The sequence below is a fragment of the Planococcus citri genome, chromosome 5, assembly GCF_950023065.1.
Source record: "Planococcus citri chromosome 5, ihPlaCitr1.1, whole genome shotgun sequence".
Classification (NCBI taxonomy): Eukaryota; Metazoa; Arthropoda; class Insecta; order Hemiptera; family Pseudococcidae; genus Planococcus; species Planococcus citri.
The window spans coordinates 14,074,562-14,090,970 of NC_088681.1; the positions used below are offsets into that span (position 1 = coordinate 14,074,562).

A 16,409-nucleotide genomic window follows, 5' to 3' on the forward strand; every position below is an offset into this window, starting at 1 on the left:
CCCATTAAGCAGTTTTTCTAAATATTTGGTAATTACTAATTGGTCAAAGTATGTAGCTTATACGCTAACTAAACGACCTAAATAGATTTTATTATTTATTCACGACTTCGGGTTATACGATGTCTTCGACAACGACGACCATACCCCTATAGGGTATAAACCCAGTATACGTTTACGTATAGTGTAGTACCTCATGTACGTAAACTTATACCTACCTTATCTTATAGAAGTATACAGAATACTGATACACAACACATATAAGAGAAACCAGTACCTCCTACTAGTTCTTCCGATCTGGTTGCTTACCTTTTCTCCGGTATATTATCTCTCTGTTGCTCTCATTCCAGGTTTTATTATGGCCATCGCGCCGCCGCCGCCTTCTATTTCGTACATACCCTGTACTCGCCTCGGGCAACGAATAATAAATAAATGAAAAATATAAAAACTCAACAGCAATACACACAAACTCTCGACGTCGTCAATTCACACACACGCACGTGTATTTTCTTTTTTTAAAACTTCAGAGATAGGACGACGATAAATCGTTAGCAATTAGAAATCAATCATGAGCTTAGGTGGCATTTAAATTAGGTTATCTGGTGTGTAGTGCGCGTGCGCGCCCCTTTATGCCTACATACTCGTAGATCTATAATAGTGTAGTAAATCGAGTATAGTTTATTAGCCCATCTTCAAGGACAAGGTTTTATTGTACCTATCGATTACATGATAGTGCGTTTAATTTGTCGGTATCGAAGTAAATGAGATATACCGAGTGTTCCATATTTTGTGGTCAAATAATTTTCCTGATCATAGCTACCTAAATTACTCGGGAGTTGGTTGGTTTGCCTATCCTAGAATTGAAGGGACAGGGGTAATCTTATGGGGGATGTCCTTTTGCAACTTCAAAATGGTGCAAAAAAGACCCTTTTCAATTTAATTCCAATTGGATAATTTTCAAAGAGCTATTATTGATCAAAAATTTTCAAAGTGCTGCAGGAATCTCCTTTTTGAATGTAGGAAAAATGCACAGAACCTAATTTATAGAGCTTCAAACACTCCACAAAAAAATTTGTCTTCATATTTTCTCTACATTCAAAATTGAAGCCCCTGGAGCACTTTGAAAACTTATACTCGTTCGAAGATCCCAAAAGTTCAAAACTAGAATCACTAATCCTTTCTTGTTTGTTCACAGGACACTCTGCAGCCATCCTTACACCAACAATGATCGAAGACTCATCATAACCCAAACCAACGACCAGACCAGCGCGCGCACGAGTCCAATTTCTGCTACTGTAGACTAGGCGGGTTGTGCGCCAGGAGCAGCTAACACCTCAGAATACACACTGGTTACATCCAAGCCAACGGCGCTCTCTATGGAAATGGACATATCATCTGATTTCATATCTTCAGTGCTGTTCACCCCGGATCAAGGGGGTACTCGGACGGTGGTAGCAGATTCCCACACAGCAGGCTCGGTGGAACCTTCATTGAACAATGGTACGATTCAGACCAGCGATATACAAGAACTGCATTTACTCGGTTTACATTTCGAAGACTTTGATAGTCTGCAATGTGATCAAATCCGCACCATACCAGCCACCGAGACGAACAATAATCACTTCGGGTATACGAACGGCCCTCCTACGTTCGACTCGCAGAGCTTCAATTGCGCTGGAAGTGTTTACGATACCAAGGAGGTGAACTGGTCGACTTCCACTAACACCGATGGAGCCATATACTCTTTTGAAATAGTCAATGATAATACCAGTACGTCGCCATTTTGGGAGGACGACAATTTATCTCCGATCACCGCCTTGAACCATTCGCCTTATCGTAGCAGTACGAATTTCATCAGTTCTGTAGATCACGACGACTCATCCGCAATTGGCGATAAGGATATAGTGATCAAGTCATCCGATCTGTATCGTCAAAACGGGTCCAAATCAGCGGATAAATTCGAATCGAACAACGTTCTGCTGCGAAACGCACTGCTAGGTAAGGCAAACTCGCGATACGGTGGCGATAAGAGCAAATCCAAAGAATCCGATACAACGATCAAACACCATACTTCGTCATCGGTCGACTTTCAAGTAGCTTTTTCCACTACACCTGGTGTTAAACAGGGGCAACTAGACGACAATCAAAACGATCCTTTCCATAATATAACCATCGTCAAGGACGAGCCTTCTGCAGTGACTGCGGCTACGACCACGACCACGTTGTTACCATCGTTAATAAATCACCGAACCGATCACCTAGATTCGTCTTCGGCAGCTGGCACAGCCGTTCACATATTCAACACCGCCGAACTAAGCGATTCGACCGGATCTGCTCATATAGACGAAATACTCTTATCGGATTTCGACTCTTTTCCATATTCGGACGAGCAACTGGCCGGTATCTGCAACCAGGATATCGCTCAAGCCTTCCAGCAGATCTACAACACCGACCAGAACTTCATGCCATACGTCAGCTCTTCAAATACCACCGCAGCAGTCATCTCAACCACCAGTAGCGGCGGTACAGGCGATAACTCCAATTCTCCTTCTGCTACCACCACCACGCAGCCATCTTCGCTGAGTGGTGAGCTTCATAATCAAATACCACCGTCCAAGATCCGTCGCACGTCTAAGAAATCAGCAAACCAAGCCAAATTGAACGCCAATAGTCATAGTAGTAGTAACGCAAACAGTGAGATTAATTTAAGTAAGGTCGATTTCAACAATTGCTCGGTATCGGGCGATGCACGATTACTCGACTCTAATACCAACGGCAATTGTACCAGTAGCAATAGCAGCACTTGCAGCAGTACCACTACTACCAGTAATGGTACCACGAACAACAATAATAACAACAACAACGTTACCAATCGTAACGCATCCGTTGTCGGTAATAAAGGCGACGGTTCAACTACCAATCATCTTCACCAGCATCAAAATCACACCACTACCACTAGCACTACCAACGGATGTGGCGCTAGTTCAGCGGCAGCTTTGGGTATCCGTAAAGAGAGATCATTGCATCATTGTTTCGTTTGCAACAAGGGGTTCAAAGATAAGTACTCGGTTAATGTGCACATACGTACGCATACCGGAGAGAAACCATTCTCGTGTACTGTGTGTGGTAAAAGGTTCCGCCAGAAGGCTCATTTGGCCAAGCATCAACATACGCATTTCCAAAAGAAACCATTACCCCCGTCGCCCACCAACGTCATGCCGACGTCTAATCAACAAACCGTTATCAAAGTTACTGCCACTACGTCTGTGCTGGAACCTAGGTAGCCCGTTTAGAGTCTGGAGACTTGTTAATTATGCTATATGCCTCGAAAGGTGGCCGAGTATTCCCACCTGTTCCTTCTCACTCTCGATGGATCTTTCACATTTGCGGTTATCGATTTGATTTACTCAATAGGTATGGCTTTTGACAAAAGTATATTCATTTACTTTCCAAAAGATGGAAAGAAGTCTGTGTGTCACTTACCTTTGATATCTGTCTGCATCCTTTTGATGACCTTGGTTCCAATTACTGGAATATTCCGGATTCCTCATCATCCAGGTAATCATTCACACGCCATAATTTATCCCTGGACAAAAACAAAGACCAAAATAATAATTTAATAAATATGTGGGCAATCAATAATTCCATCTTAAGTCATGATGGATCATGATGGATCACATCCCTTTTTTAGCATTTGAAAATCTGATGAACTACATCTTATGTAAAAAACTCTTATTTGGTTTTGGTATTTTCAATTTCAATTTTAATTACTTACATCTTCAGATAATCATGAATTTAGGTGAAAAATCGATTATTGGCAACGTTGCAATGGTTAAAAAATCAGGGCTTTAGTTGCAAGAAGTTTTAAAAAAAGTTTGCCAATTAGATTTTTTCAATATGGAAGGGAGCTTGCTAATATTGGTTTGATTCATCTCCTTGAATTACATTTCACATTCCATTAAGGGAGAGAGGGATGGACAGGGGGAGAGGAATGAAAATGAAAAATTGTGGAATTAACGTTGTTTTTATTTACATTGAACATTCAATAAAATAAATTTCAGTCAGGTACTGATTGTGATGCCCTCGACCCAATGATCCAAGGACTTTCTAATGATAATGGAAAGAAATTCAGTTACCATGCTTATGTTACATAAGAAATCTGGAATTGGCAACGTCGCAATTTTCAATATCTTGTTTTCTGAGCAATGAGATGGACAAATGGATTATTTATTCCAGTAAGAGCCTCATGCAACAATTCAAAAGAGCAAAATGTTATTTCTAGTATCTTTACAACTGTTTGATACAACTTTCATCCACAAATTGGGCATATTTTTTTTCGATTTTTTCACTAAAACTTTCAATGAATTTTTTTAAAATTACCACAGTTGAATTAAATGTTCTTTTCTTTTTTATAGACATTTTTCCAAATCTTTCATCAAAATTAAATTACGCTTCAATATTTCATTACTTTTTACCTTCAAGCAAATTGATGAAAATTCAACTGACTAATTTTTAAAATCTCTGATTGTTACTATTCAAATTTTGTCTAATTTTTTCTCATTCATAGGAATGAAGAAAATGCCTTAAAAACTACAAATAAATTCAAAATCAACGTTCTCAGCTAAAATTTTGGATATTTTGCTAGAAAAACCCAAACCTATTTGTACAAATTTTACATAAAATTCAGTGTTCGGTTCAAATTATCTACTTTGGAGAATTGCAAGGTTGCCAATAATAGATTAGGCAAAGTTATTATTGGCAACGTTGCAATTCTCAATTAGGTGGATTTTCCCAGGGCTCGCCAAATGAGAAAATAATGGTTTTGGTTTCAATTTTGGTAACTGTTATCAGGTTTAACGTTTTCAGTGTCAATTAACAGTACTTACCTAATCAAAAAGAAAAAAAAATGCTGATCAGCCAGTTTTTTTTTCCGTTATGGTTCCAATTTTGGTTCGGCGATGGCAAGCCCTGAATTTTTCTAGCAAGGAATTAAGAAACCAACAAATTATGAAACTTATCTATTATTGGCAACACTGTAATTCTCAATTGGGCAGATTTTTTAAGCAATATAAATTCAAAATAAACGTCTTCTACCAAAATTTTTGAAAATTCTTTTGAAAAACCAAAATTATTACAATGATAAGAAAATGAAATTTCTACTTAAAGTAACTTCTCATGTCCTTATTCCTGTGTTTAGCTGAAAAATAAGCTTCTTTAGAGAATTGCGAGGTTGCCAATAATAGTTTACAGAAAATGAGAATTTTGCTGATTCAAGTGATTCAACAAGGAAACTTATTATTGGCAACGCTACAATGTCTCAATTAGGCAGATTTTTCAAACATAAAATTCAAAATCAATGTTCCCAATTCCTGGAGCAAAATTTTGGAGATTTTGTAAAAAAAAAATAGAATCGCAATGTTGCCAATCATAAAATATGAACAGTGAATGTACTGATTTATCTCGCAAAACTTATTTTTGGCAACATCCCAATTCTCAATTAGGCAGATTTTTCAAACATAAAATTCAAAACCAATGTTTTCAATTTCCAGAGCAAAATTTTTAAGATTTTGTAAAAAAAAAATAGAATTGCAATGTTGCCAATAATAAATTATGAACAGTAAATGTAGCCTACTGATTTATCTCATAAAACTTATTGGCAACGTTGCAATGTCTCAATTACGCAGCTTTTTCAAACATTAAATTCAAAAGCAATGTTCCCAGTTTCCGGAGCAAAATTTTGGAAATTTTGTAAAAAAAAAATAGAATTGCAATGTTGCCAATAATAAATTATAAACAGTAAACTCATTATTGGCAATGGCAACGTTGCAATTCTCAATTAGGCAGATTTTTCAAAAATAAAATTCAAAATCAATGTTCCCAATGTCCGGAGCAAAATTTAGGAGATTTTGTAAGAAAAAAAATATACATATAGAATTGCAATGTTGCCAATAATAAATTATGAACAGTAAATGAACTGATTTATTTTGCAAACCTTAATATTGACAACGTTGCAATTCTCAACTAGGCACATTTTTCAAACATACAATTCAAAATCAATGTTCTTAATTTCCAGAGCAAAATTTTGAAGATTTTGTAAAAAAAAAAATAGAATTGCAATGTTGCCAATAATAAATTATGAATATAACTTCAAAATCAATGTTCCCAATTTCCGGAGCAAAATTTAAAAAAATTGAATCGCAATGTTGCCAATAGGTAAGTAATAAATATGAACAGTAAATGTACTGATTCATTTCGTGAAACTCATTATTGGCAGCGTTGTAATTCTCCATTAAACAGATAAGCATTTGTTTTCAAAGAACGAATTATTCAAAATCAATGTTTGCAAGTTTGCAACTTCAAAAGCAAAATTTTTCAGATTTTGTGGATAAAAAATACTATTTATATAAGTTTTAGGTAAACTCGATTTCTTTGGAAAATGGCAACGCTGCAATTCTCAATTAAGCAAATTTTTCAAGCAATGAATTCAAAATTGATGTTAGTAAATTTCTCAATCAAAATTTTTGAGATTTTGTGGGGAACAAATACTTACTTTTTATATACAAGGTTTAGGTAAACTCAGGTAAACTCAATTTCTTTGAAGGATGGCAACGCCGCAATTCTCAATCAGGTAATTTTTCCAAACAATTAATTGAATTATAAATCAATGTACCCAACTTACCAATCAAAATTTTGGAAATTTTGAAAAAATACCGCTGCAACAAATTTTGAGTAAAATTCACTTTTTTGAAGATTGCAACGTTGCCAATAATAGATTATGAACAGTAAATGCGCTGATTCATCTTGCAAAACTCATTATTGGCATTGGCAACGTTGAAATTCTCAATTGGGCAGATTTTTCAAAATCAACATTCTCAAGGAATTTTTTAGAGATGTTGTAAAAAAACCTCTGCCAGAATTTTGGGTGAAATTGACTTCTTTAAAAAATTGCAACGTTGCCAATAATAGATTATGAACAGTGAATTGATCGAGCTGATATAATACACAAAACTTTGTTCTTCGCAAAAAAAGAAAATCGTCCCTCTTGATTTTTTATCATAGATTTGGGATTTGGTGAAAGGTCATTACTAAAATGGGTGAAATGGTCTCTGCTTCATCTGCTTGCATTAGAATGAAATGTCAGCAGCAGGACTAGAGGGTGTCATCGAGATACTTCAATACACCCAATTTTAGATCTTCATTTTGAGCGGAAATTTTACAAATTAAACACTCAAAAATCACTTTAATGGAAAAATGTTCACTTTGTACAAAAATGAGACCAATATGATCAAGGCATTTCTGACCTGGGTAATTCAAACATGCGGAGGGGAGGGTGGGACCACTTGATCAAATCAAAGGTTCAACAAATTCTTCATTTTTTGGAAAATTCTCATAGTTGCTCTTTTTTTTGGCACCGCGATTTTTTCACGTCCTGAAGTTTCTTCATTTTAAAAAATAGACAACATGTTTTCTAACAGCTGTTTTTGAAAACCCTTCAAGCATTCCCAACTCATGATCAAATCATTACCATAGAATTCGTCAAACAACCTTTCAACACCATCCCTCAAAACTCCATCATCGAATCCAAGTGAAACTCTTCCTCCTCCTCCTCACCCCTACATCCCCATCTCCGTTCAAATTAGATATCAAAACACCAGACCGTTGTAGAAATCTCCATCGCAGCGAATAAATTGCCCACAAAACGAGTTAAGTACACACTTTTGAAATAATAAATTACTCTGTGGAAGTACGTACATACGAATACGAGAGATTTCTACTATATCCATTACACCGAATCCACCAATCCACCACACAGAGGCACCAGCCACATACCGCAGCGTTGCACAACGCAACGATTTATAATTACCAACAAATCACATCGATACCGCAAATAATACCTACCATTCTCACTTCGATAACAATTATCGCCGCATGACAACTGGGTTACGATATGAAAACAGCACCAAGCGAGAACGAAGAACCCTGCTTTTATCATCCGAGTGTGTCTGTCTTCTTTCTTTCTTTTCGTCGATAATAAATTTCACGGCAATAAAAATACAACATGTACCTTACTTATATAGCGAATTACCCATACCTAAATATGTGCTGTATAAAATGTAGTACCATACGACGACGACGAGCTCATTAAATACCATATTGGTTTGGAAAAAAAAACTGCCAAAATTGGTACCATTGATAAATGCTTATTGTGATTAGAAATAATAATTTATAAGAGAGCGCCAGCTGATGCTGCCTTTTATACTTTTTTTTTACATTGTACAATAATACTTTTTAGGTATTCCTTCTTCTTCTTTATTTTCTTTTTTTTTTTTTAGGATTTTATAAATGTTAATTTTTTTTTCTTCGATTTGTATTTGTCTTGTTTTTCTTTTTGTATTACTTTTTTTTATATCGTTTATTATTTTACACTCTAAGTTCCTTTTACGTTGTTTTCTCCCTCTCGTCCTTAGCGAGTTTTTTAATGATAATTTCCAAAATTTTCCACCAATTTGGATTCCTAGGTAGTCAATCGAGTATAGAAAATGTTAACGAAATTGTCTCGTATTCCAATATTTTGATAGTTTAAAAAACGAGGCAGAAAAGTGATCTTATATAAAGACGTATTATTAAAATATAGGATTAATCCTTAGGAAGGTAAATATTCTCTGAAAATGGTTCCTAAAGTATAGTATGTTTTTGTTTTTTAGGATTTAAAGAAAAAAAATGAACAAAAGAGATTTGTTCGCCACCGCCTCTAAAAATTTACTACGATAATGAGGTTGTGGTCGTGTTTGAGTTACTTATTGAAAACTGTACTTCGATTCTACGTATATGATGATTTTATTAATCGTTTTTTTTTTTTACTCTCCTTTATGTCGTTTAATTCGATGATTCTGTCTTTCTTTTCATTCAAGACGTAATCTTTCCACATTGAATACAAAGAAAGCAAGAAATGAAGAAAGAGATAAAATACATTTGCATTAAATTGCATTACACAACGAAAAATGAAATAAGTAGTTTAAATCGTTATGAAACGAATCCATGACTCGAACCATGTCTACTTTTTTTTGTTTTTATTTTGTAGTAGGTGTTTTTTTACTCCGTGTTTTCTTTTTATAGTAAAACGAGGTACAGTTTTAAGAAAATATTTAGTGATATTAAATCGTATTTGTAATTTGTTGTTTTACATAGTTTGATTTTTCCTTTTCTCTTCCTCTCTTTTTCTCTCTCTCTTATTCTCTCTTTTTTTTTAAAAAAAATTATTATTTATTTGTTTAATTTTTTATGTAAATTGTAAAATGTGTTTAATTAAACGTTTCATGTTTTGAGTTTGGTTTACGAATTTTTGGGTTTGAGCTGGACTTGATTGTTCAGGATCAAGAACCAGAATGTTTATTTTTTGTCGATTCAAAAACAAATTTGAACAGAAATTTTTGAGTTTCTGCCCAAATTTCAACTCTTTTTTAGAAACACCAAAAATCATCACACAGTTCATCGAAGCTCAAAAATCATGACTCAGTTTTCAGCTCAAAATTTTCCAAAATCACTCAAAATCATTTTCATCGAAAAATTTGAGTTTCTCGTCAAGTTTCAACTCATTTGCACAAGTCACATAATACTTTTTTCAAAAATCTCGAAGATAATGACATAATTTCGGACTCAAAATTCTTTAAAAACGCTTCAAAAACCATACCCGTTGAAACACTTGAATTTCTTTTGAAATTTTATGCCGTTTTGATAAGTCACATGACACTATATCAAAAGTTCCAAAAATGATGAGCCAGTTTTAGGATCAAAATTCTTCAAAATCGTTCAAAAATCGTTTTCGTCGAAATATTCGAATTTCTCGTTAAATTTCAGTTCATTTTGATAGGTTACTTGACACTTTTTTCAAAAATTCCAAAAACCATAAACCAATTTTGGGCTAAAAATTTTCAAAATTTTCAAAAATGCTCAAAAAATATTTTCGTGGGAATTATTGAATTTCTTGCGAAATTTTAACCCATTTTGATAAGTCACATGACACTTAATCAAAAATTTCAAAAATCCCCCCCCCCCAAGGTTTTAGGCTCAAAGACACTTTTTCAAAAATCTCAAAAAATATTTTCATTGAAATATTCGAATTATTTTTAAATTTCAGCTCATTGTGATACGTTACATGACACTTTTTCAAAAAATCCTAAAAATTACAACCAATTTTGGGCTCAAAATTTTTCAAAACTGCTCAAAATATGTTTTCGTAGATATTATCGTTTTTCTCACGAAATTTTAACCCATTTTAATATGTCACATGACACTTCATCAAAAATATCAAAATCCCCCCTCCCCCCCCCCCGCTTTGGACTTGGAAATCTTCAAAATTTCTCAAAAAAAAATTTCGTCAAAATATTCGAATTATTCGCAAAATTTCAAATCATAGGTATTATAAATCGTATGCCACTTTTTCAAAAATTTCACAAATAATGACCCAATTTTGGGCCCAAGATTCTTCAGAAAGCTCGAAATACATTTGCGTTGAAATTTATTTCAATTTCTACGAAATTTTAACCCATTTTGATGTGTTGCGTGAAACCTTTATTAAAATCCCTGAAAATCACGATTTCATGTCTCAATTTCGAGATTCAAAATTCTTCAAAAATGTTCAAAAAACACTTTCGTTGAAATGTTTTAATTTTTGCAAAATTTCAACTCATTTTGATAGGTTGCAAATGCACTTTTAAAAAAATCCACAACAGTTTATTTTTACTCGAAATGGAGGGCGGGGGGGGGGGTTAAACCCATATCTACATAACCGAGAACATCAACTCAATTTTATGCTGGTTGGACCGCCACCGTAGACAATAGACATACTTATCAAAAATAATCAAACCACAATATAAACTCATCAGTCATCAATAAAAAGTATTTATGTACTCGTAATACACAAAAATATCAAATGATAGGATTTTCTGAATCGAAGATCCTTCAGCTTCCCACTTCGTCTTCAACATACAAGGAATGGAACGAAGAATTTAAATTTGACTCCCTTTGATGCATATTTTTGGCATGTTCATGCTCCCTCAAATGTTTGATGGTTCTATAGGGATGCTGGACAATTAAAACACTTGAATGGTTTCTCCACTGAGTGCGGAGTGGTTGACCAGATGTAAGTCATAATGACATTTTTGGCTGAATTCCTTGCCACGTACCCAACAAATGAACCTATTCACATTTCCAAATTACCAATTTTTCTCTAACTACGTAAGTACGTATATGTACATAACTTCGTCCTGATTATTTACCTGAACGACCCCTCGTGAGTTTTTAGATGAAATTTCAACGATTGTTTGCAGTGGAATGTTTTCTGGCACTGTTCTGAGCTGATCGATTTTTTGATTTTTTTTGTGAGCTTTCTCTTCTGTCTTCAACCTTGATTTTTGTGAATTTGCCAGGCCACATATTTTGAAACCATGAGCTGGGTAGATAATCATCATAGGTGTTCCTGTCCATATGCTCTTTCATTGAATCCCGGTGGTAAAACCGTTTATCCCATTCAGTGCAATTGTAATTACGTTCCTATTAACGAATTTGATCATTAAGCCAGACATTTTCATTTCAAATAATAATCATACTTCTACGTCAATGAGCAGAGTATCAGCGTGCCAAGTGTACTCGTATAAAGAATCTACATTCTACAACTTGATGAAGTGAATTAAGCAATACTTTCTGAAGCCAAGAAGCACCTCGAGCCTTATGGTTATCATACTAGTAGGTATTATTTTGAGTTTATTAATATCATTTGTTCATTTGCGGATTGATTCTTAATTTTAGAAAAGCATCGTTCGGTGGTTCTTTTCACATACTGATATTTTAAATGTAGTTGGATTTCAACGATTTGCTGATGATTTAAATCGATGGTGAGGCCTTTATTTTAGCTAAGACAACTTTCACAATATTTGCCCATAAATTTATACTACGTCTCAGAAATGTACAATCAAACCCTCAACACATTTTTAAACAAATCGGAGTAAAAATCACAAAAACATAACATAAAATGTTATAAAATTGAGACAACACAAGGATTAAAAGTATGTAAATGGGCCCCAATTGAAACCGTAACAATTAATCAACGTGTAAAAAACCACCACCAAAAACAACATGCACGCCTACAATCCCAAAATACAACTAATTTCACTGTGGTACCTTTCTTCATTAATGGCGAACGCTTTAATGCAGCAGAAAATTGACCTTTTCGGAGACAATCATTGCACAAGTTTGGCACAGATGAGTACTAAAATAAAATCTGAATGTATTTCGTAATGCTCTTTTAAAACTGGTTCGGTGTAAAGCAGGACTGCCACAAACCGAACAGGGGTATTTCATTTCCTAGAGGCGAGAAAAACATACGAATTTAGAACTGCATCGGTTCAATTTCCATCATGAATAAATCAATGACCAGATTAGATATCTTACTTTGGAATGCACAGAATCGGAACGTGTATCTATGTCAATATCCTACGCAGCATGAACACCGCGGTCAACTCGAAGCTTAATTCTGAATCCAAATTCGATATCGAAATTCGTATCCATCTTACTTTCCAAATCAGTCAACTCGAAAGGAGATGCTCGTACTCCCATTCGCTGCACAAACATTCAAAATTACAACCACTTTCGATCATTTCTAAAACCGAAAACAACATAACTTACCTAAGACATAGACTCAGTCGATGGTAAATCAATATCATTCCAGCATTCCAAGTCGAATAGAATTGATTCTAAGAAAACTGGTCATCGAATATTCGATCAACGTTTGAATTAATTCTTTCAACATATTAGTTAGTTCGGCTGTCGATGAGATTCGATGCTATGATACAATTCGAAACACATTCGTTTTCCAAAGGAATCGATGTTTCGGAATAATACAGTTGTGCTTCATTAGAAGTCCATTCTGAGATATGGTTTTTACTGGTAAATGTTTCACAAATATAGTCTGGAAAAATACCAATAATGAGTAGGATTTATTTTGTTGTGCAGATTTTTATCCAAATATGGTTGGTTTTCCAAATACAGGAGTGTGAATGCTTTCAGAACACTGCTTTCTGTCATATCATCTGAAAAAAGTCGAGTTGAATGTAAGGATTACTCTTTTAGAGAAATAATATTGAACTGCTTACCTTTGAATCTGTTGTCAAATCAAACGTTAGTCGTTGTGGTCGAAGCATTAATACGAAGCCTTGTGTCAAATATGAATAAATTTTCAAATCAAAACTGACCAATAACTACAACTTTTCTACAAAATATTCTCAAATTTGGAATTTTTCAATTTTTTTTGAAATTATTTTGAATTTTGAAATTCAATGAACGAAAAGAATCAGACTAAAAAGGGAAAGATTTGTTTTGCGAACGTGTTCGTAAAAAACAACGTTCGTCGTTTGAATGTACGAGAACGTAGAACGATTTTACTCATGAATTGTTTCGCACAACTAGCGCTTCTATTGAACTAATGACAAACTACTGAAATCAAATTTTTCATTTTAATTTTTTTTTCATTTTAATTTAAATAATCTTTTAAATAAAATATAATAAAATAAAACGAATATTGTTTATTTTTGTTTTTATTGTCAGTAATTAATTATTATCAATTTATCATCAATTATCATAAAAAAAAAATTATAAATGGTAGAGCTGGAATGAAGTTTGTTCCTAATTCGAAATAACATTGTAAAAATAACTCAACAGTAAACGTAATAAATTACATTCGATTCTTCCCTTCACGTACAAAAATGTATTACTAATCATTAAAAATATTAATGGAAGCATAAAATTAATTGACAATTCTCAAACTTTATTTTCACTACTTTAAAAATCTACCAATAAATTTTCTCTTTAAAAATGGTCAACATCTTTTGTACTTTAAATAATTTCTTCGTATATTAAGATGGGATAGTAAATTAGAGATGACCAGATGCTTGAAGAACTTGACGAATTTTCGAGATAACTTCAGCATCTAATGGAAGCAAAGGTTTACGACAAGAGCCTCCATAATACCCCAACATATCCATAGCAGCTTTCAAAGCAGGTGGTCCATATTCTCTCAAAAGCTACAGAATAGATGAGACAACATGAGTTTAAAAATATCAAATACAAAATAACTACTCGAGAAAGAAAAACGCATACCAAGAAATCGGGTAAAACTAATCGTTTTTGAATTTCTGCTGCTTTATGCCATTCATTGGCTCGAGCTAACGAGTACATTTCACATATTGGACCCCCTAAGATACCAGCTAATCCACTCATCCCTCCTGAACAACCTGGTTACAAAAACGATGAAATTATGAATACCTATGAATAATTTAAATATACACTCAGCCAGATTATTAGTATCCGTGTTGAATTAAAAATAAAACAGACCTACTAACAAAGCTGGTAAAAAGTCTCCGGCAGAAGAAGCCAATACTTGGAAATCTTTATCTTTGGTTTTTTCAACGATTGCTCCGAGTTTGAATACCTATAAGTTAGTGAAAAAATTTTACTCATACAGAGATCAACGATTAATACATATGAAGAATTTTTACAATGAATGAATATTAGCCACTGACATTTCCATCTTTAACTCCACAAATATTCGGATGTTTGGATAATATCTCGATTGTATCTACACTTATATCGATTCCAGTCGTGCCAGGATTATTATAAATGACCACAGGAATAGGTATAGCATCAGCAATCGTTGTGAAGTGTTCGATGATACTATTTTGCTGTAAAATTAATTTAAATAGAAAACAAGTATGAAGATTCTATAGCAAATATATAAAAGAACCGATACGAACAGTCATTCGGGCACGAAAGTAGTGAGGTGTTTGAAGAAGAATGGCATCAGCTCCGGCTTCAGCCACAGCTAAACTCAGTTCGAGACTTTGTTTCGTAGCTGAAATAAATATAAATAATCTTACTCAACATTTTTGTCTATTTATGAAAAAGAAAAAATATTAAAATTATTGCATTGGTATTTAGAACCCGGTCTAGGTATAATTACCTAAAATAATAAGTTACATAGGTACAATTTTTTTTCAATTTAAAACCAAAAGAATTAGTTTTCAGTTGAAACCTTCAAGCAACAAATTTTTTACTCCATTTTTCACCGAATTCTATAAACCGAAGCAAGTAGGAACGTAATTTTCAACAAAAGTCAGTGTTTTCTGTATCTTTAACTTTTTTTCTCGCAAAGACAAACATATTCGCTGAAGTAGAAACCAAAAAAAAATCCAAATTATATAGTTCTTTGATTAAATTTTATAAAAGAAACTCGTGTAAAAAATTTCACCCCAAGGGATTCGTAACCACGACAGGGAGGACGAAGTGGAAGTCCGATGTGCAGCCTAACCTAAATTCGAGCGAATTTATCGAAACAAATTGTTCCTAAATTTTTATATTACCTATGTACCTACCTACACACTTACGATATATTTACATATTTAAAGGTATTTATATTTTACGAATAGTACTAAAGTACCTACGTATTGTTTAGAAAGTGCTTACATTCACTGGTAGTTCCAGCCATCACAAATTTTGATGGATGTGCTAATGTTTTAACAGTCTTGAGTATTTCAATTTTCTCTTCGCTGGTCAAATAGGGCCATTCTCCATAGGATCCCCCGATACAATATCCTTTAATTTAAGTCAATTTTTAGTAAAATATAATATGCTTATTGAAATTGACTTGATTTAACGAAGAAATAAATCTCGCAAAATTATTATGAGTAAGTACCTAGGTAGTTGAAAGTGGATTATTATTTTTTGTCTTAAATTAAGTTAGGTAAATTTTATTTTATTTTTCTGAATAGGTTGTGTATTTTTTCAGTATGTTTTAAACCATTATAACTAATAAGTAATTACGTAAATAATTGGAAAAAATGAGAAAACTTTCTCTCTACGAAATCAACCACTGAACAATTAGATACTTTAATTTACCTGCAAGTGGTATTTTTTCCCATATAGCAACATTTTTCTTAAGCTTATCGTAATCAACAGATTGTTGAACATTTTCTTGAAAAGGAGTTGCTATTGCAACAATAACACCGCTCAAATTGATTTTACTTTTACACGATTTCGAACTCATGACTGTTGAGTCTCCGAAATACAACGATATTGCCAACAAAATATACAGAAGCATACAAAAACTTATGATTCAATACGATATCACAAGACTATCAGATTTACATGCGCTACAGCATGTTTTTAAATCGCTTTCAAGTATATTTATTAATTGTGTTTCAAGTGTTTTTCAAGAACACTTTCAATTTAAATTTCGAATTGACTGATAAGACAATTTAGAAGCACGCTTCTGCGCAAACGCAGTGTGACTATTATTCGTGCGAACGAGTACACGCTGAAGTTGAATTGATAAGAAAAATTGCAAGGAGTTCCGAGCTTTC

At 33.8% G+C, this 16,409-nt stretch overlaps 2 protein-coding genes and 1 long non-coding RNA gene across 4 annotated transcripts in view; 1 reads left to right on the plus strand and 2 right to left on the minus strand.

Annotated features, from left to right (window-relative positions):
- LOC135846642 (putative uncharacterized protein DDB_G0282133) overlaps positions 1 to 9,323 on the plus strand; it is a 144,847-nt gene extending 135,524 nt beyond the window's left edge. The window contains exon 3 of the mRNA XM_065365856.1: positions 1,193 to 9,323. Coding sequence (XP_065221928.1) covers positions 1,374 to 3,281 — 1,908 coding nt within the window. The 5' untranslated portion in view covers positions 1,193 to 1,373 and the 3' untranslated portion in view covers positions 3,282 to 9,323. The remainder of the gene's footprint in view (positions 1 to 1,192) is intronic.
- LOC135846643 (uncharacterized) overlaps positions 1 to 13,326 on the minus strand; it is a 240,844-nt gene extending 227,518 nt beyond the window's left edge. The window contains exons 1-6 of one of the 2 annotated variants that reach the window (XR_010558995.1): positions 13,149 to 13,326; positions 12,682 to 13,085; positions 12,448 to 12,615; positions 12,178 to 12,360; positions 11,277 to 11,550; positions 3,481 to 3,583 (exon numbers count right to left, since the gene is read on the minus strand). This is a non-coding gene — a long non-coding RNA (uncharacterized LOC135846643). Of the gene's footprint in view, positions 1 to 3,480; positions 3,584 to 10,883; positions 11,197 to 11,276; positions 11,551 to 12,177; positions 12,361 to 12,447; positions 12,616 to 12,681; positions 13,086 to 13,148 lie in introns of those variants that run through there. The other variant, XR_010558994.1, reaches the window with a different exon arrangement.
- Positions 13,327 to 13,562: 236 nt separating this feature from the next.
- On the minus strand, positions 13,563 to 16,269 carry LOC135847679 (4-hydroxy-2-oxoglutarate aldolase, mitochondrial-like). Its single transcript, XM_065367336.1, has 7 exons — positions 15,946 to 16,269; positions 15,514 to 15,642; positions 14,805 to 14,902; positions 14,574 to 14,732; positions 14,386 to 14,482; positions 14,152 to 14,285; positions 13,563 to 14,075 (listed from the first exon to the last, which is right to left on the minus strand). The coding sequence occupies exons 1-7, from the start codon at positions 16,145 to 16,147 to the stop codon at positions 13,926 to 13,928; spliced, it is 969 nt and encodes a 322-aa protein (XP_065223408.1). The 5' UTR covers positions 16,148 to 16,269; the 3' UTR covers positions 13,563 to 13,925.
- Between the last annotated feature and the right edge of the window lie 140 nt (positions 16,270 to 16,409).

Excerpts from the sequence above, each read along its gene's own strand:
- LOC135847679 (XM_065367336.1), bottom strand. The coding sequence starts at position 16,147 with ATGCTTCTGTATATTTTGTTGGCAATATCGTTGTATTTCGGAGACTCA. Across the intron at positions 15,643-15,945 it reads GGAAAAAATACCACTTGCAG|GATATTGTATCGGGGGATCC; the intron begins GTAAATTAAAGT and ends CTTAAATTAAAG. Across the intron at positions 14,286-14,385 it reads TTTACCAGCTTTGTTAGTAG|GTTGTTCAGGAGGGATGAGT; the intron begins GTCTGTTTTATT and ends TTTTGTAACCAG.